The following is a 20,703-nucleotide window of genomic DNA, read 5'->3' on the forward strand; positions in this document are numbered from 1 at the left end:
TGAAAACGCATTTTCTGGAGTGATGAATCATGCTTCACCATCTGGCAGTCCGATGGACTAATATAGGTTTAGGGGGTGCCAGGAGAACGAAATCGTAATGCTAAAGCATACAATGACATTCTAGACAATTCTGTGCTTCCAACTTTGTGGCAACAGTTTAGGTAAGGCCCTTTCCTGTTTCAGCATGACAATGCCCCCGTGCACAAAGCGAGGTCCATACAGGAGTTGTTTGTCGAGATTGATGTGGAAGAACTTGACTGGCCTCAACCCCATCGAACATCTTTGGGATGAATTGGAATGCCGACTGCAAGCCAGGCCTAATCGCCCAACATCAGTGCCATACCTTTGGCCATGTTGTGTAGTACCTTTCATTGGTGTGTAGAGCACTTAATTAACTTGAAGGAGGTTAGCTGCAGAGGATCCACTGGGCACAAACTGGTTGAAATAATGTTGTTTCCATGTCATTTCAATGAAAATACGTTGAACCAGCGTGGAATAGACGCCGAATTGATGGCTGTGCCCAGTGGGGAATGACTATCTCTAAGACTTTAGCTTTTTCATCCTAACAGTTTTACCTGACTTTTACCTAAGGTTAGCTTTTAGGAGAGTTTCTGGTTTGTTTTTTTGTCTTTAATCTCATAAATGTAGTATAGATATAGATAGATTGGGTAGCTAATAAGTGAACATGCTGGACTGGGCTCATCCAAAAAGCCTTTCTTGGTTTTAGTATTTATTAGGATCCCCAATTAGCTGCTGCCAAGGCAACGGTTACTCTTCCTGGGGTCCAAACAGGAAACAACACAAAAAATCTAATACATAATATACATACATAGCACTACATTTACATGACAATTTAGCCGTTCAGCAGACGCTCCCATCCAGAGCAACTCACAGCTAATGCATTCATCTTTGCGAGACAACCACATAATATCACAGTCATATCCAACCACATTTCGCATACATAATATAATACACAATACAATGCAAAATACAATACAACATGTGCTGTAAGCAGGGGCGAAAATCTGATATCAACTTTGGAGGGGACAATTACATGACATTTTCTCAAGAGCAAATCCTGAGGGGGACACCAAAAGTAGTGCTGTAACACATAGCCTACATTGTAATATGGTAAATGTATATTGAGGAACCAAAGAAATAAGGTGTTTGCCGTACTCCTAACTACCGGTACCCAAAACTACACAACTAATCACAACAGCAATACCATTGCCTTTAACAAATCTTAGTTCAGTCACCAGTTTAAGTTGAGAGTGGGGGTATCCATGGCATTTTCCAATTATGTTCCTATTTTACAAGTAAGAAAAATTGAGAACCTTTCATAATGTTGCCAAACAAAGACTCAACAAACTTACCTGAGACTCCCTGTCTCTGCCAGTCTGTCCCTGCATATCTGTCCCCAACTCTGCTGTCTGTGTGCCATCTGTTGCCTGCTCTGCCTAATGACATCATTGTGAAACATTTCCATTAGAATTTCATTTCTTTCTTATGAACATTTTATCAACTAGTCTTTGAGATATTAGGCTACTAGGGTTCTTACTTTGCGTTTTGGTGTATTGAAAAATACTCTGATGTCCATCTTTTATTTTTCTGCCATTTTTTTCTACCTGGCTGGCTGGCTACACACACACACAGTGTGTAGGTTATTTACAGTAGGAGATGGGCTTCTATCATCTTATCTTTTATCATTCTATTTGGGCTTCGATCTAAAAGGTAGCTAGCAAATGTGAAACGGATTAAAATGACAAGAGTTGACAGCTGTATGAGTTCACCATTTACACAACATATGCTGCAACCTTTTGTAATTTTAATAGTTTGTTTCATATTGGCTGGCTTCCAACAATAGCTGAATTTGCAAAGCTAGCGAGCACCAATTCCGTTTCAGTGGTGTTTGCTATAATCTTTGCTACCCGGGTTAAATAAAGGTGAAATAAAATAAATAAATAAAAGTTCCCTTGCGACAATTTAGCTTTTGCAACGAGACCATTAACCTCTCTAGGGTCGGCGGGACGAAATCGTCCCACCTACTCAACAGCCAGTTGAATCCCGTGGCGCGTTATTCAAATACCTTTAAAAGACAAGAATTTTAAAGACAAGAATCTCGTTAATCTAACCACACTGTCCGATTTCAAAAAGGCTTTACAACGAAAGCAAAACATTAGATTATATCAGCAGAGTACCCAGCCAGAAATAATCAGACACCCATTTTTCAAGCTAGCATATAATGTCACATAAACCCAAACCACAGCTAAATGCAGCACTAACCTTTGATGATCTTCATCAGATGACAACCCTAGGACATTATGTTATACAATACATGCATGTTTTGTTCAATCAAGTTCATATTTATATCAAAAAACAGCTTTTTACATTAGCATGTGACGTTCAGAACTAGCATACCCCCTGCAAACTTCCGGTGAATTTACTAAATTACTCACGATAAACGTTCACAAAAAACATAACAATTATTTTAAGAATTATAGATACAGAACTCCTCTATGCACTCGCTATGTCCGATTTTAAAATAGCTTTTCGGTGAAAGCACATTTTGCAATATTCTCAGTAGATAGCCCGGCATCACAGGGCTAGCTATTTAGACACCCACCAAGTTTAGCACTCACCAAAATCAGATTTACTATAACAAAAATGTTATTACCTTTGCTGTCTTCGTCAGAATGCACTCCCAGGACTTCTACTTCAATAACAAATGTTGGTTTGGTTCAAAATAATCCATAGTTATGTTCAAATATCCTCTGTTTTGTTCGTGCGTTCACGACACTATCCGAATGGATAGAAGGGTGACGTGCACGACGCATTTCGTGACAAAACATTTCGAAATATTCCATTACCGTACTTCGAAGCATGTCAACCGCTGTTTAAAATACATTTTTATGCCATTTTTCTCGTAAAAAAGCGATAATATTCCGACCGGGAATCTGTGTTTAGGTTCAAAGACGAAAGAAAATAAAAACATGGGGTCGACTCGTGCACGCGCCTCAGCCCATTGTCCTCTGATAGAGCACTTACCAAAAGTGCTAATGTTTTTCAGCCAGTGGCTGGAATTACATCATTCAGCTTTTTCCGCCTTCTGAGAGCCTATGGGAGCCGTAGGAAGTGTCACGTTACAGCAAAGATCCTCAGTCTTCAATAAACCGAGTCAAGAAGCTCAAGGAATGGTCAGAGAGGGCACTTCCTGTACAGAATCTTCTCAGGTTTTTGCCTGCCATATGAGTTCTGTTATACTCACAGACACCATTCAAACAGTTTTAGAAACTTTGGAGTGTTTTCTATCCAAAGCTAATATATGATATGCATATTCTAGTTTCTGGGCAGTAGTAATAACCAGATTAAATCGGGTACGTTTTTTATCCGGCCGTGTAAATACTGCCCCCTACCCCCAACAGGTTAAATATATTTAAGACAATGGTAGAAGAGAGTGTAGTTCTGTTCAGTTTGGACTTCAGTTTATCGCTAACCTTATCACAGGGACTTTGAAGCACTAACTTACATCATCTGCATGCTGATCTTGGAATAAATTGACGATAGCAAAGATTCCATCTTTGACGAGGCCACATAAATGGAATAATTACTAGCTAGCTTAATAGTTAATATTTGCCCGCTAGCTCTGCATATTCAGCTAGTGTGTGTGCGCGATTGACTGGATTAACCTCACGTCAGTTACGTTCATTAAGTGCCTTTCAGACAGTGGATACCACCTCTCTGTTACCTTGCCAACTAAGGAACTGGCAGTGGATCAAACCATTGTGAGGCAAAGGGTGGGGGGGTCGCAATCTTTTGAAACTTAAAAACGCGCTATTAAGTGTCTATAATCAGCACAATTGCTTTCATTGCGTGTTATTAATATTATTTAAATTACATAGTTATGTTTCAGTGATATATTGGGGGGGACAAATCATATTTTTCCCAGGATGGGGGGGTTGTGTCCCCCCCGTCCCCCCCAGGATTTCCGCCCCTGGCTGTAAGATGTTCTTTTATCCGCTTTTTAAACTCTGGTTTTAATGCTAGCTTGAGTTACCTGGGGTGGCAGAGTTCCATTTAGTCATGGCTCTATTTAATACTTTGCTCAGGAAAGTGATATCACAACTTAAACCTTCTACCTGCCTTCTCCATCATATCCCCACCACCTTCTTCCTAACGGTTTTTAATTGCATATCTGAAGTGCAAGCTGTTGTTAATCACTCCTTGTTCCCCACTGCACTACAAATGCTATGGTGAAACAGGGAAAATAAATCCATAGTGCCTTTGCGTGGTGGATTAGGGCACAAATCATCAAAGTTCTCATCAGGTCTTCCTTGACTCATACCCAGCCTAATTGGTTGGTTATCTTATCTCTGAAATATGCCACAAACTCATCACATTTAGATGTGGAGGAAAGTTCACATAGGTTTGAGGGGGTAGGATTTATCAGTCCATCAATGGTCAAGAAGAGCACTCTCTCATTATTCTGATTAGTAGTGATCAAGTTAGAAAAATGAGCCCATCTGGCATTTCTAATTGCCTTGTTATATATGCCAAGTTGCTCTCTCAGAATGTCACAATGGACCTGGATCTTTTACTTTTTACCCTTCCACTCTGCCTTTTTGCATTTTTTAAAATTGATTAGTTTCCTCACTCATCCAAGGGGCTCTCCGTTTGGATGTGGCCTTTTTCAACTTTACTGGAGCTATGGCATCAATGGTTGACCAGTACGAAAAAAATACAAAAATGCATGAAATGAAATGTATGCATTCACTACTGTAAGTCGCTCTGGATAAGAGCGTCTGCTAAATGACTAAAATGTAAATGTAAATTTGCTATTAAAGTTACAGTGGGGGAAAAAAGTATTTGATCCCCTGCTGATTTTGTACGTTTGCCCACTTACAAAGAATTGATCAGTCTATCATTTTAATAGTAGGTTTATTTGAACAGTGAGAGTGTAACGGCTGTCTTCTTCGTCAGACGAAACAGAGAAGTCATCGTCTGAGAACGTGGACCAATACGCAGCAGAGTTAGTGTTCATCTTTGAATTTAATTAAGCAAGAACACTATACAAAAACAAAACAAGGAAACCGACAGCCAAACAGTCCTGTCAGGTGCAAAACACTAAACAGAAACAATCCCCCACAAAACCCAAAGGAAACACATGCTCCTTATGTGCGACTCCCAATCAACAACAACGAACTTCAGCTGTGCCTGATTGGGAGCCACACACGGCCCAAAACAAAGAAATACAAAAACATAGAAAAAGAACATAGAACGCCCACCCAATGTAACACCCTGGCCTAACCAAAATAAAGAACAAAAACCCCTCTCTATCTCAAGGCAGCTGGGACCATAGTCACCAAGAAAACAATTGGTAACACACTACGCCGTGAAGGACTGAAATCCTGCAGCGCCCGCAAGGTCCCCCTGCTCAAGAAAGCACATATACATGCCCGTCTGAAGTTTGCCAATGAACATCTGAATGATTCAGAGGACAACTGGGTGAAAGTGTTGTGGTCAGATGAGATCAAAATGGAGCTCTTTGACATCAACTCAACTCGCCGTGTTTGGAGGAGGAGGAATGCTGCCTATGACCCCAAGAACACCATCCCCACCGTCAAACATGGAGGTGGAAACATTATGCTTTGGGGGTGTTTTTCTGCTAAGGGGACAGGACAACTTCACCGCATCAAAGGGACGATGGACGGGGCCATGTACCGTCAAATCTTGGGTGAGAACCTCCTTCCCTCAGCCAGGGCATTGAAAATGGGTCGTGGATGGGTATTCCAGCATGACAATGACCCAAAACACCAGGCCAATGCAACAAAGGAGTGGCTCAAGAAGAAGCACATTAACCTCTATGGGCTATGTGGGACGCAAGCGTCCCACCCCTGGTACACCCAATCAACAACAGGTGAAATATCAAGAGCGCCAAATTTGAAAACAATTAAATGTCATAATTCAAATTTCTCAAACATACAACTATCTTACACCCTTTGAAAGATAAACATCTCCTTAATCTAACCACGTTGTCCGATTTCAAAAAGGCTTTACGGCAAAAGCATAAAGTTAGATTATGTTAGGAGAGTACATTGACAATAGCTGTGTGTAGTGTTTTGTCAATTCAAAGACAGGCGTCACCAAAAGCAGAAAACCAGCTAAAATGATGCACTAACCTTTGACAATCTCCATCAGATGACACTCCTAGGACATTATGTTAGACAATGCATGCATTTTTTGTTCTATCAAGTTCATATTTATATCCAAAAACAGCGTTTTACTATGGCGTTGATGTTGAGGAAATCGTTTCCCTCCAATAACCGCCAGTCAAGCAGCACAACAAATTAAATAATTACTATTCGAAAACATTGGTAAAATATTATATTGTCATTCAAAGAATTATAGATTTACATCTCTTGAACGCAACCGGATTGCCAGATTTAAAAATAACCTTACTGGGAAATCACACTTTGCAATAATCTGAGCACTGCGCCCAGAAAAATACGCTTTGCGATACAGACTAACCGCCATGTTGGAGAGATCTAAAATCGAAAATACTATGTAAATAATCCATTACCTTTGATTCTCTTCATCAGATGTCACTTCCAGGAATCCCAGGTCCATAACAAATGTAGTTTTGTTCGAAAAAGCTCATAATTTATGTCCAAAAAGCTCCGTGTTGTTAGCACATGATCTATGCCAGCCGGACTTCTCGTCATGAACGAGGGGAAAAAAAATATTTACGTTCGTTCAAACATGTCAAACGTTGTATAGCATAAATCATTAGTGCCTTTTTTAACCAGAACATTAATAATATTCAAGGCGGACGTTTGCATTCTCTTTTAAAACGTTTTGGAACAAGAGTACCCAAACATGAACTCGCGCGCCAGAGTCTAATCGGCCACCACCGTTCCAAGGCTCTTGTTCGTTCAGTTCTCACAGTATAAGACTCAAAACACTTTCTAAAGACTGGTGACATCTAGTGGAAGCCATAGGAAGTGCTCAACAATTAATAAGCCCCTGTGTGTTTCAATGGCATAGGCTTAAAGGTAATTCAACACATCAGGTATCCACTTCCTGTCAGAATTTGTCTCAGGGTTTTGACTGCCATATGAGTTCTGTTATACTTACAGACACCATTCAAACAGTTTTAGAAAATTCAGAGTGTTTTCTATCCAAATGTGAACAATAATATGCATATTCTAGCTTCTGAGTTGGTGTAGGAGGCAGTTAAAAATGGGCACATATTTTTTTCAAAATTCTCAACACTGCACCCTAGCCCCAAGAGGTTTTAAGGTCCTGGAGTGGCCTAGCCAGTCTCCAGACCTTAATCCCATAGAAAATCTGTGGAGGGAGCTGAAGGTTCGAGTTGCCAAACGTCAGCCTCGAAACCTTAATGACTTGGAGAAGATCTGCAAAGAGGAGTGGGACAAAATCCCTCCTGAGATGTGTGCAAACCTGGTGGCCAACTACAAGAAACATCTGACCTCTGTGATTGCCAACAAGGGTTTTGCCACCAAGTACTAAGTCATGTTTTGCAGAGGGGTCAAATACGTATTTCCCTCATTAAAATGCAAATCATTTTATAAGATTTTTGACATGCGTTTTTCTGGATTTTTTTTTGTTATTCTGTCTCTCACTGTTCAAATAAACCTACTATTAAAATTATAGAGTGATCATTTCTTTGTAAGTGGGCAAATGTACAAAATCAGCAGGGGATCAAATAATTTTTCCCCCCACTGTATATCCCCCCGAAAGTGGATACCAAGACAGCCATCAAGGAACTTCACTGGACTTTATGCAAACTGGAATCCATATATCCTGAGGCTGCATGTATTGTAGCTGAGGATTTTAACAAAGCCAATTTGAGAACGAGGCTACCTAAATTCTCTCAGCCTATCGATTGCTGTACACGAGTGAGTAACACGCTCGAGCATTGCTACTCTAACTTCCGCGATGCATACAAGGCCCTCCCCCGCCCTCCTTTTGGTACATCTGACCATCATATCACCTCCACCCCACCTGTGACCCTAGACCCACTTCAATTTGCTTACCACCCCAATAGGTCCACAGACGATGCAATCGCCATCACACTGCCCTATCTGGACAAGAGGAATACCTATGTAAGAATGCTGTTCATTGACTACAGCTCAGCATTCAACACCATAGTACCCTCCAGACTCATCATTAAGCTTGAGACCCTGGGTCTTGACCCCACCCTGTGCAACTGGGTCCTGGACTTCCTGACGGGCCTCCCCCAGGTGATGAAGGTAGGAAACAACATCTCCACCCCACTGATCCTGAACACTGGGGCCCCACAAGGGTGCGTCCTCAGCCCCCTCCTGTACTCCCTGTTCATCCATGACTGCGTGGCCATGCACGCCTCCAACTCAATCATCAAGTTTGCAGACGACACAACAGTGGTAGGCTTGATTACCAACAACGACGAGACAGCCTACAGGAGGAGGTGAGGGTCCTCAGAGTGTGGTGTCAGGAAAATAACCTCTCACTCAATGTCAACAAAACAAAAGAGACGATCGTGGACTTTAGGAAACAGCAAAGGGAGCACCCCCCTATCCACATCGACGGGACAGCAGTGGAGAAGGTGGAACATTTTAAGTTCCTCTGTGTACATATCACCGACAAACTGAAATGGTCCACGCACACAGTGTGGCGAAGAAGGCGCAACAGCGCCTCTTCAACGTCAGGGGGCTGCAAAATGCATTACCAGGGGCAAACTACCTGCCCTCCAAATCATCTACAACACCCGATGTCACAGGAAGGCAAAAGGATCATCAAGGACAATAACCACCCGAGCCGCTGCCTGTTCACCCCGCTTCCATCCAGAAGGCGAGTATAGGTGCTTCAAAGCAGGGACAGAGCGATATCTCAAAGCCATCAGACTGTTAAACAGCCACCACAGGCACAGTGAGGCGGCTGCCTACCTACAGACTTGATGTCATTGGCCACTTTAATAAATGGATCACTAGTCACTTTAATAATGCCACTTTAAGAATGTTTGCACATCTCACATTACTCATCTCATATGTAAAGTGGCAAGAAAAAGTATGTGAACCCTTTGGAATTACCTGGATTTCTGCATAAATTGGTCATCAAATTTGATCTGATCTTCATCTAAGTCACAACCATAGACAAACAGTCTGTTCAAACTAATAGCACACCAGCAAGTATATGTTTTCATGTCTTTATTGAACACACTGTGTAAACATTCACAGTGCAGGGTGGGAAAAGTATGTGAACCCTTGGATTTAATAACTGGTTGACCCTCCTTTGGCAGCAATAACCTCAACCAAACATTTTCTGTAGTTGCGGATCAGACCTGCACAACAGTCAGGAGGAATTTTGGACCATTTCTCTTAACAAAACTGTTTCAGTTCGGTAATATTCTTGGGATGTCTAGTGTGAACCGCTCTCTTGAGGTCATGCCACAGCATCTCAATCGGGTTGAGGTCAGGACTGGGCCATTCCAGAAGGTGTATTTCCTTCTGTTGAAGCCATTCTGTTGTTGATTTACTTCTGTGTTTTGGGTCGTTGTCCTGTTGCATCACCCAACTTCTGGTGAGTTTCAAATGGTGGATGGATAGCCTAACATTCTCCTGCAAAATGTCTTGATAAGATTGGGAATACATTTTTCCGTCAAAGATAGCAAGCTGTCCAGGCCCTGAGGAAGCAAAGCAGCTCCAAACCATGATGCTCCCTACATCATACATTTTGACAGGAATTTTGTCCAATTCACACACTTATCAACAGAACATCCCTGGTCATCCCTACTGCCGCTGATCTGGCGGACTCACTAAACACAAATGCTTCATTTGTAAATAATGTCTGAGTGTTGGAGTGTGCCCCTGGCTATTCGTAAATAAAAAAATATATATTTAATACAAACATTTTGCCGTCTGGTTTTTTAAATGATTTATACTTTTACTTTTGGTACTTAAGTATATTTTAGCAATTCCATTTACTTTTGATAATTAAGTATATTTAAAACCAAATACTTTTAGACTTTTACTCAAGTAGTTTTATACTGGTTGACTTTTACTTGGGTCCTTGTCTATTAAGCTATCTTTACTTTTACTCAAGTATAACAATTTTGTACTTTTTACACCACTGATTATCTGAGCAGGGCTTGGGTCACTGATAAGTCATTGTCTCAAGCGGCCTTGAAATCCGAGGACAGGGTCCATGCCACCAAGTTAACGTTCTCCAGCTCACAACCCTCTCTCTTCCTGGACTCTGCATAGGCAGGTCATGTGGTTTACCACTTCCTGGTTTGCCCGCACATCTAGGGTGAGATTACTCCTCGACTGCACACGTCAAGGCCTACACTGTGACCTGCAAGGCTATATTTGGGACACTTTTATGGGGTATACATAGAAAAGCCTGATCTGTGCTTATTTTGAAATAGCCATGGTTTAATATCTCCTATTAAATCAATGTAGGTGGAAGGACACGTGCAAGGTTGTATTATCAGTCGATCAAACATACTGTGTACAAAACCTTGTTTGTATTAGGAATGAGTTGCAAGGTATTGTGTCTAAAACCTTATCCTATCACTTCAGGGGCAGGGTCCATACAGCCTGTGCTGTGACTGGTTCCCTGTGTCGTCCAATCCTGTCAATTAGAAAACGCATGACGGTTGTGTGAGTTGCCAGAAAAAAACAGAGAGCGCCCATAGCCCATTATACCGTCAGCTTCAGGCCAGTATTTTGTCAAGCAACAGACGAGCAATTGTGACCGAAAGATGAAAAATGTTATTTTTAATATAACTGTCTGGCCACGGTGATTAATTCAAATCATATGGTGTTTTCTCTTCTCTCTCTCTCTCTCTCTCTCTCCCTCCCCCTGTATGAAGGCAATGCTACAGGAGGCTGTGGAATGCTAAATGAGCATCTGTGCAGTGCTGCTGCAGGATACTGCTAGGCTGTGTTTAGATGTAAGTGATCCTTAAATGTCCCCTTTCACTCCTTCAGCTTCAAAAGGAACCCTTCTGGGCTGGCCGTGATGGCCGTGCTCAGTCAGCGTTTTACTGCGGTTAAGAACCTAGAAAGAGCTGGGCTGAGGGAAACCAAAGGTTAGAATTCATTTGTCATCATATTTTATTGTGTATATGATACTGTTCTTAAATGGAAATGATACATGCCCATCGGTTTTGTTTTATATATTAATAGCAAATCATATTGATAACTTTATTTTACAGTGCATTTCATGCATTGAGCTCAAAGCTCTCACACATTGGCTTTCGAGAGTCAAGAGCTGCTCTTAAATTTGATGCACATTCTCTGAAATGTTGTTTATTTAGATCCTGGGCAGAAAGTATTTTTTACGTCTTTATTTTTGAATGTGATTGCTGCTGAAGTAATACTGACAGTAAATAGGAAAACCAATGCAGAGCAGACTAGCATGATATAGCCATTAACTCTGTCGGCCATTCCAGAATTATAATACTTGACATGAACTGTAATCTAACCTGCACATTTTTTATGCACGATTCGTTACGCCACTTAGGAGCCTTACTAACGTTAACGACAGGTCATAAACACGCTTATAAAGCATCACAATGGGTGTACTACTACCCACGCTGTAGGTATCTCCATAAAAGTTGGTGGCCGCCGGGCATGTAGTGTACGTCCGAGGGTGGAGGGATGCTGGTTTCCTGCTCTCTCTCTCGTGACCAACCTGCCTCCCCATAGGGCTATAACAGCTAGACCACCAGGCAGACTAGCAGCACACAGACTGGGATCTGTTCAACCCTTCACTCCTGAACGGTGATGGTGGCGCTCTAGGAGCCTGCCAACTGTTAATGGAGTTTATGATCCCTGTGCCAAAGGAGGCACACATACCTGGTCATTAGGTTGAACGTTAGAGAGCAACCTTCCACTGTTTACAGTAGTTCACATCAGATGAGGTTCGAAGGAGAAGCTCTATTGAGCTCCAGTAGGAGGTAAACAGAGAATAAGTGATGTAGCGAGATGCAGAGTGGGAGTCATTCATTGATAGAGGGAGAAAGAGAGAAAGGTAAATCGTTAGAGCCTTAACATGGCCTGATATGTAAATATGTTTCTCTCAGGCAACACTTTTACCTCACCTACTTACATGGACGACTTTTCAGAGACGCATACCATTGAGACTAGTGGAGGCTGCTGAGGGGAGGACGGCTCATAATAATGGCTGAAACAGAGCAAAACATAGAAACCATGTGCTTGATACTATTCCACTGATTCTGCTCCAGCCATTACCATGAGCCCGTCCTCCCCAATTAAGGTGCCATCAACCTCCTGTGATTGAGACACATCTTAGGAATCCTGCCTGTGTACTGGGTGCTGTTTCGCCAAGCTGCCTGTAGATGGAGCCGTTAATAGGGGAATATGCATTAGCATTAGCCCTGTGCCCAAGTGCTCCACAATCCACAAATACCCAGCATGTGACCGAGCCCCTCACACTCCTCCTCTATTGTTCAGCTGCCACCACACTAACCCCTATACAACAAGACATTCACTTGTGACATCAAGCATTTTTCCAAGACCATCAATATGTCTCTTTACGCACACAAGTCTATACTGAAGCTTCCTCCTCCGGATCCTCTGAAGTAGAGGATGTGTTGTGGGGAGCAGGGCTAGAGGGGGTGAAGCCCTGCACAGTCGGAGGCTACTGTATTTATAGATGGTCCCAGAGACTGGTGTGTGTGTCTGTGAGCGTGTAGTACAGGACATTCTTACGAGAGGGAGAAGCATGGCTTCCCAGCCCCCTGTGGAGGTAGCACTTCCAGGTCAGAACTGCTGGAGATGGGGTGGAGGGTACACGAGTAGGAGGGTGACTAGGGGTATGCCGAAAATGGGGTGGATGGTATGGGTGTGTGTGGGGGGGGGGGGGGACTGGAGACTGGAGATGGGGTGAAGGAGATAAGGTGGAGATGAATATGGAGGAGGGGAGTGAGGGGGTATGGTGGTATTGGGTGACGGGTAATAGAGGTAGGATGGGTGGGATTTGGTGAGGTGGAGGGTTGGGATGGTTGAGGTGTGTGTGTGTGCGTGTTTACATGTGTGTGTGTCAGCATTGTTGGGTGGCCTAGATTTGGTGTGAGAGGGGAACAGGGGTCACATCCTACAGACTTCCCGCAGGAGGCCATAAAACCAGTCAGACAACAGGAGAGATGGATGGGGGAGGATGGAGAAAGAGAGAGAAAGAGAGAGAGAGAGACTGAAAACTGAAATAAAATGAAAGACTAGATGTAGGCCTAATTTGGCTGTTGGAGATTCTCACACACTTCATAGTATTTCTTCATTTGGTGATGCAACAACAAACAGCAGAAACTTGTGAAAACCAGCACAATTTGAGCAACACAACATCCTCCTGTTTTTCTTAATGCTATTTGGGTAAATCTTGTGATCATCTGTTGAAAGACAATAACCAAAATAATTGCAACATTTCAGTCTTACAAAATGCACACCCATAGACCGTAAAAAAGACATTCCCAAAAATGCACACCCACCAATAATACTTGTAACACAGTTAAAAGTGCTATCATGTGTTTGTTGGTTTTGGTACAAAATACTACATGTGCTATATTTTGCCCCCTCCCAAATTAAATTTGTTGAAAGTTGAAAAAACAACAGTCAACAGGTGGTAAATTACTCAATTCCTTTCAAAATAGGGAAAACACTGTTCTTCTCACAGCCTCTTCTTTATTTTATTTGTATTTTATTTCACCTTTATTTAACCAGGTTGGCCAGTTGAGAACAAGTTCTCATTTACAACTGCGACCTGGCCAAGATAAAGCAAAGCAGTGCGACACAAACAACACAGATGTCACGCCCTGACCAGGTGAACTCGGGTATATTGGGTCAGGGTGTGTCATGTTAGGTATTTTTCATTGGTTTGTGTTTGGTTTACGTTTTAGCCTTGTGTAGGCTCTAGGTGGGTTATTTCTATGTTGGGTTCTGTCGATTCCCAATCAGAGACAGCTGTCGCTAATTGTCTCTGATTGGGATCACATTTAAGTTGCTGTTTTCCCCACGCTGTTTGTGGGGTGTTGTCTCTTTGTTTGAGCACGTAACGTATCTGCATTTTTCTTGATTTTTGTGTACATGTTTAATTCCAGTGTGTTGAATAAACATGTGTTCGCTCCCAGCTGCGTTTTGGTCCGCTTCCTCGTCACCAGGCGACGAACGTTATAACAGAGTTACACATGGGATAAACAAACGTACAGTCAATAACACAATAGAAAAATCTATATACAGTGTGTGCAAATGTAGTAAGATTAGGAGGTAATGCAATAAATAGGCCATAGTTGCGAAATAATTACAATTTAGCAATGAAACACTGGAGTGGTAGATGTGCAGAAGATGAATATGCAATTAGAGATACTGGGGTGCAAAGGAGAAAAAAACAACATGGGGATGAGGTAGTTGGGTGGGCTATTCACAGATGGGCTGTGTACAGATGCAATGATCAGTAAGCTGCTCTGACAGCTGATGCTTAAATTTATTGAGGGAGATATAAGACTCCAGCTACAGTGATTTTTGCAATTTGTTCCAGTCATTGGCAGCAGAGAACTGGAAGGAAAGGCAGCCAAAGGAGGAGTTGGCTTTGGGGATGACCAGTGAAATATACCTGCTGGAGCACGTTCTACAGGTGGGTGCTGCTAAGGTGGCCAGTGAGCTGAGATAAGGCGGCGCTATACCTAGCAAAGACTTATAGGTGACCTGGAGCCAGTGGGTTTGGCAACAAATATGAAGCGAGGGCCAGCCAACGAGAGCATACAGGTCGCAGTGATGGGTAGTATATGGGGCTATTTTGTAAATGACATCGCCGAAGTCAAGGACCGGTAGGATAGTCAGTTTTACTAGGGTATGTTTGGCAGCATGAGTGAAGGATGCTTTGTTGCGAAATAGGAAGCCGATTCTAGATTTAATTTTGGATTGGAGATGCTTAGTGTGAGTCTGGAAGGAGAGTTTACAGTCTAACCAGACACCTAGGTATTTGTAGTTGTCCACATATTCTAAGTCAGAACTGTCCAGAGTAGTCATGCTAGACGAGGGGGAGGGTGGAAGCCGCCCGCCCGTAGCCAGGTGGAAAGCATGTCCAAAAATGCTTATTGAAATTCTCAATTATTGTAGATTTATCGGTGGTGACAGTGTTACCTAGCCTCAGTGCAGTGGGCAGCTGGGAGGAGATGCTCTTATTCTCCATGGACTTTACAGTGTCCCAGAACTTTTTGGAGTTTGTGCTACAGGATGCACATTTCTGTTTGAAAAAGCTAGCCTTTGCTTTTCTAACTGCCTGTGTATGTTGGTTCCTAACTTCCCTGAAAAAGTTATCTGAAAAGTTGCATATTGCGGGGGCTATTCAATGCTAATACAGTACGCCACAGGATGTTTTTGTGCTGGTCAAGGGCAGTCAAGTCTGGAGTGAACCAAGGGCTATATCTGTTCTTAATTCAAATCTTTTGAATGGGGCATGGTTATTTAAGATAGTGAGGAAAGCACTTTTGAAGAATAACCAGGCATCCTCTACTGACGGAATGAGGTCAATATACTTCCAGGACACCCGGGCCAGGTTGATTAGAAAGGCCTGCTCGCTGAAGTGTTTTAGGGAGCGTTTGACAGTGATGAGGGGTGGTCATTTGACCGCGGACCCATTATGGACTCAGGCAATGAGGCAGTGATCGCTGAGATCCGGGTTGAAGACAGCAGAGGTGTATTTAGAGGGCAGGTTGGTCAGGATGATATCTATGAGGGTGCCCGTGTTTACGGATTTAGGGTTGTTCCTGGTAGGTTCCTTGATAATTTGGGTGAGATTGAGGGCATCTAGCTTAGATTGTAGGACGGCGGGGGTGTTAAGCATATCCCAGTTTAGGTCACCTAACAGTACAAACTCTGAAGATAAATGGAGGGCAATTAATTCACATATGGTGTCCAGGGCACAGCTTGGGGCTGAGGGTCTATAACAACAGTGAGAGACTGATTTCTGTAAAGGTGGATTTTTAAAATTAGCAGCTCGAACTGTTTGGGCACAGACCTGGATAGCATGACAGAACTCTGCAGGCTATCTCTGCAGTAGATTGCAACTCCCCCCTCTTTGGCAGTTCTATCTTGGCGGAAAATGTTGTAGTTGGGGATGGAAATTTCAGAATTTTTTGGTGGCCTTCCTAAGCCAGGATTCAGACACGACGAGGACATCAGGGTTGGCAGAGTGTGCTAAAGCAGTGAATAAAACTAACTTAGGGAGGAGGCTTCTGATGTTAACATGCATGAAACCAAGGCTTTTACGGTTACAGAAGTCAACAAATGATAGCGCCTGGGGAATAGGAGTGGAACTGGGGGCTACAGGGCCTGGGTTAACCTCTACATCACCAGAGGAGCAGAGGAGGAGTAGGATAAGGGTACGATTAAAGGCTATAAGAACTGGTTGTCTAGTGCGTTGGGGACAGAGAATAGAAGGAGCAGATTTCTGGGCGTTGTAGAATAGATTCAAGGCATAATGTACAGACAATGGTATGGTAGGATGTGAGTACAGTGGAGGTAAACCTAGGCGTTGAGTGACGATGAGAGAGGTTTCGTCTCTAGAGGCACCAGTTAAGCCAGGTGAGGTCTCCGCATGTGTGTGGGGTGGGACAAAAGAGCTATCTAAGGCATTTTGAGCGGGCTAGAGGCTCTACAGTGAAATAAAACAATAAGAACTAGCCAAGACAGCAGGAGACGAGGCATATTGAACTAAGAGAGAGGCATAAAGCAATCACAGGTGTTGATCAGGAGAGCTAAGACAACAACGGGTAAATGGCGATGAATGGGCAGAGCGGGTCAGTTAGGTACATACAGGACCTGAGTTCGAGGCTGGGGCCGACAGGTAAACAAAATGAGGTACCGTGTTATTGAAACAGTCCAGGGGGCATCAGCTGTGTAGCCGAGTGATCATAGGGTCAAAAGAGCAGCAATAGGTGAGTCAGGGTGCCATTCGGTAGTCACTACTACACTAGGCGTGCAGGGGACACAGCGTTCAGAAAAGCTAGCGGGCCGGGGCTAGCAGATGGTTTTTCGGCAACATCGTAACAGAATAGCCTGTTGAGACCACATCGGGCGATCACGTCGGCAGTCCCGTCGTGATGGATCGGCGGGGTTCCGTGTCGACAATAAAGGGTCCAGGCCAATTGGCAAAGGAGGCATTGTAGCCCTAGAATTAGCTAGTATATGGGCCTAGCTCGAGGCTAGCTCAAGGCTAGCTAGTGCTTGCTTCGGGACAGAGGCGATAGCTAACAGTAGCTACTTGTTTGCAGCTAGCTAGCTGTGATGATCCGGTGTAATGATCCAGGGCGGCAGGAATCCGGTGATGTGGTGGAGAGAAGCAGTCCGATATGCTCTGGGTGAGGCTGATCCGTACCACATTGGGTGAGGCGGGTTGCAGGAAAGTATATTTAGTTCGTAGATAGAAAGTGAGATTAAGATGTATACGAAAAAGACCGGCTATTTATACGGGATAAGACAAAGACAAACACATACGTCCTACTGCTACACCATCTTGTAAAATAATTCCTCTTTGTAAATGATATGATGCCACGCCACGATCGGTTTACAAATGCTGTGAACCTCACCATGGCTGTAGCTACATATAAGGACACCGAATTTGACAAAAACTCAGACCCTGGCTACGGCCCTGAGCCTCACAGTGGTCAGTTGAGTACTACCTTGAGGGCTTTCTGGTCTGAACTGTGGTTCAACTGTGCACCTGAGAGTGGTCACAGGTCAGAGGTCACAGTGCAGTGGGTCTGCCCCCGCCTGTTTGTGTGTGTGTGTAATCAACGTCCAGGACCAGGGGTGGTCAGTCATGGGTGTGTTTTGACAGAGGTCGGCAGCAGGATGTCAGGCTGTGCTCTGATTTCCTCTCTTACTTTCTCCTTGACTTTCTCCTTGACTTCACCTCCTTATCAGGCCTGCTCAGGTTTTCTGCTTTCTCACATCTAGTCTCCAGAACCAACCAGACCCCCCTGAAGAAGGGAGGGCCGGGCCGCTCACATCTCATTCTCCATTCAATTAATATTCATTCATTGTGTGGACATTCAGTTTTTCTATTTATTATGCAGGTAGCCTACTAAATTGAGGCATACATGTGACCTGTTATTTAAGTGAGTTTATAAAGGTTAATTTCTACTGGAATATACTTAAACCTGATAAAAAAAATGGTTTAAGTGTAGTAATGTTGAAATGCCCCTTGTTCAAAAGTGGTGAAATTATCTTTTCAATAGTGTTGAGTGCTCTGTGCAAGAGAGGTTGGTGCTGTACTCACTGTAGCCATCCTCGACTGTTAGCCCTCTATAGAGGCACATGGCAGGCAAGCGAATCAAGTATGGATGGTGTGATCAGACATTTGCATCCTATCACCGATTTATTTGTGTGACACACAAACACACACTTCACATCTGCCTGCCTCAGTAGAGAACCTACTCTCAGATCAGCCTTTAGTTAGTCTCCCCTCTACAACCTTACCCCTCCTTACTTAAAAATAAAAACTTCTAACCCACATCATCAAGAATAACAACATTGTTTTTAGCCCTTCTTATCTCCTCTCTCCCAAATATCCTGTTTCTTCGAGTTGCAGTGGCCAGAACCAATAGAAACCTCTTCCTGCTATTGGCTGACTTCACTTCCCAACGTTAGCACAATCTCATCCGCTCCAAACACCGCTTAGTGGAACCTCAACTAGCTTTCTGTCCAGAAAAAAAATCATATTAGAATTTATACCAGTGTGTTTTACCAGGACTGAGAGGTCCTGAACAAATATGGCCAGCACCATTAAGGTAAGTACATTTCTATTTTTTTTCTCAAAAGTTTTGGCTTTTTATTGCTTATTTTCTGTAGTGCTTGGGCATTGTTTTAGTTTTCGTGGCACTTTAAAGAAACACTGACCAAGCAGGCGAAGGGTAACACCCTTCTGCCATAGAGGTGCGACAAGATTTCCTTGCAAATTTCCTTTTTCCTATGCGGATGGGCTGTACGGTTTCAAAAATCTTTGGGTTAATGACAAAATCTGAGATTTTGTTCTTTTGGACGCAGAAGTGATTTGACCTGGCTTGTTTTACAAACAAATAAAACAAACCGGAATTTACATTTCTTGAAAATTTTATCCGTTATGGAGAGGCACCAATTTTAACGTTTATTATGTTTTTGATGTTGATATTTTTACCTTTACAAAAAAATTAAGAATAGAAAATTGACTGTTTTTTTGCATTCTTATGTATTGGTCTTTTTTGGGGGGGGTTGAGTCTTAGGTATTTGTCAAAGAACCATCTGCGAAAATTATACTTTGAAATGAAAAATGCTATCCTGTGCTGAAGGAACTGAAATAGTGGGAGGTTTAAATTCTCTGAAGACATTTTATCATGCAATTGTTATTGTTGCATTAATGCCTATGTTAACGTCATAATCAAAATGAATGGTAAATAGTCGTAGTAAATAGTTAATACTTTGACATAGCTATCCTAGTGTTAGTCTATCAAGTAATTACCCTTGTGTAGTTACTGTAACAGCGCCTATTAGACAATGGACAGAGGAGGAAAGCATTTTTTGCTTTTTATAATAATCAAATAATCTAGGGCACAACGTGCTTCAGAAGTAGCTGGAACTCATAGGCTATATCTCAATTAATATTAAAAAATATATTTTCTGGTGCTCCTACATTTTGTTGTGCTCCTAACTTTTTAAAGTTGGGAGCTCCAGTGCTACCTCCCGATATCCCTCCCTTGTTTTAATTTAGAGTCCTGCTAGGGAGTCAGTCACCTGCAAACCTAATTCAACATGGCGTCTAATATTTCCACCCTCTGCGTCTGCCAGTGGCAGCACAAGATGTTTACAGCCAAATCACAGTGTGAGCAATAAAACAAAAGCAGGGAAGCCATAATTACATAATCAGCTGTCTTACTGGTATTCAATGTAAACAGGTACACTTTGGAAGTAGAACCCAAATGTTTGGAGAGGGAGCTTGCTCATTTGTGACCCGTGATATTGTGGCACTGGGACCGTGGTTGAGTTGAAGTCCCATGCAGAGAGGAGAGTGACCGCTGTTTATAAATGCCTTCTCGGTGCACTGGCTGGCTTTTTGTGGAACAGGTTTGGTGGTGGTGAACTTCATTGCACCTGATTGAGATTATTATGGATGACTATAAAGAATATTCTGAACAACTGACATAGATACTCTCTGTTATCAACTTTTTTTTGGAGAACACTGCTTTTCTGTCACAATAGCACAAGGCGATTGGGGAATAGTTTTGCTGAAATGAGCACAACGCAACCGACTGAAAAGCTGTGTCATGTTGTTTTGATAATGTCACACTGTTCTCAGCATGAAGACACGTTATGGCACCAGTGGACAGTCTATCATCTTAGACAGTTCAATTGGGGTCAGTGAGTTGGGTCCTCTAGTATCTAGTACACACCTAGAAAGCAATGTTCAGGAAAAAACATTCTCTCTGTGGTGTCCAATTGAAAAACAAAACATGTTTTCCAGCAGTCATGTACAAATCAGACTGCTTTTCAATGCTAACAAAACGGCTTTCGTGGAACAGATCTCATCCCTTACCAATCATAAATGTTCTTGGTAGACCAACCTGTTAACTTTGCTGGTCCATAGCCACTTCTTTAGTCCTAAATGTGTATAAAATTTTTTTAAAAACTTAATACAATGTACAATTAT

At 42.7% G+C, this 20,703-nt stretch overlaps 1 protein-coding gene across 8 annotated transcripts in view; it reads left to right on the forward strand.

The window, feature by feature from the left end:
- The window catches only part of LOC100194969 (v-ets erythroblastosis virus E26 oncogene like (avian)), a 78,044-nt gene that overhangs the window by 36,973 nt on the left and 20,368 nt on the right, over positions 1-20,703 (forward strand). For 3 of the 8 annotated variants that reach the window (XM_014197056.3, XM_014197059.3, XM_014197061.3), the window contains exon 1: positions 18,634-18,811. The exons of 4 other annotated variants lie outside the window; for them this stretch is intronic. In XM_014197056.3, coding sequence (XP_014052531.1) covers positions 18,794-18,811 — 18 coding nt within the window. In that variant the 5' untranslated portion in view covers positions 18,634-18,793. 8 annotated transcript variants of the gene reach the window in all.

This window comes from Salmo salar, chromosome 04 (genome assembly GCF_965601325.2).
Source record: "Salmo salar chromosome 04, fSalSal1, whole genome shotgun sequence".
NCBI classification, from domain to species: Eukaryota; Metazoa; Chordata; class Actinopteri; order Salmoniformes; family Salmonidae; genus Salmo; species Salmo salar.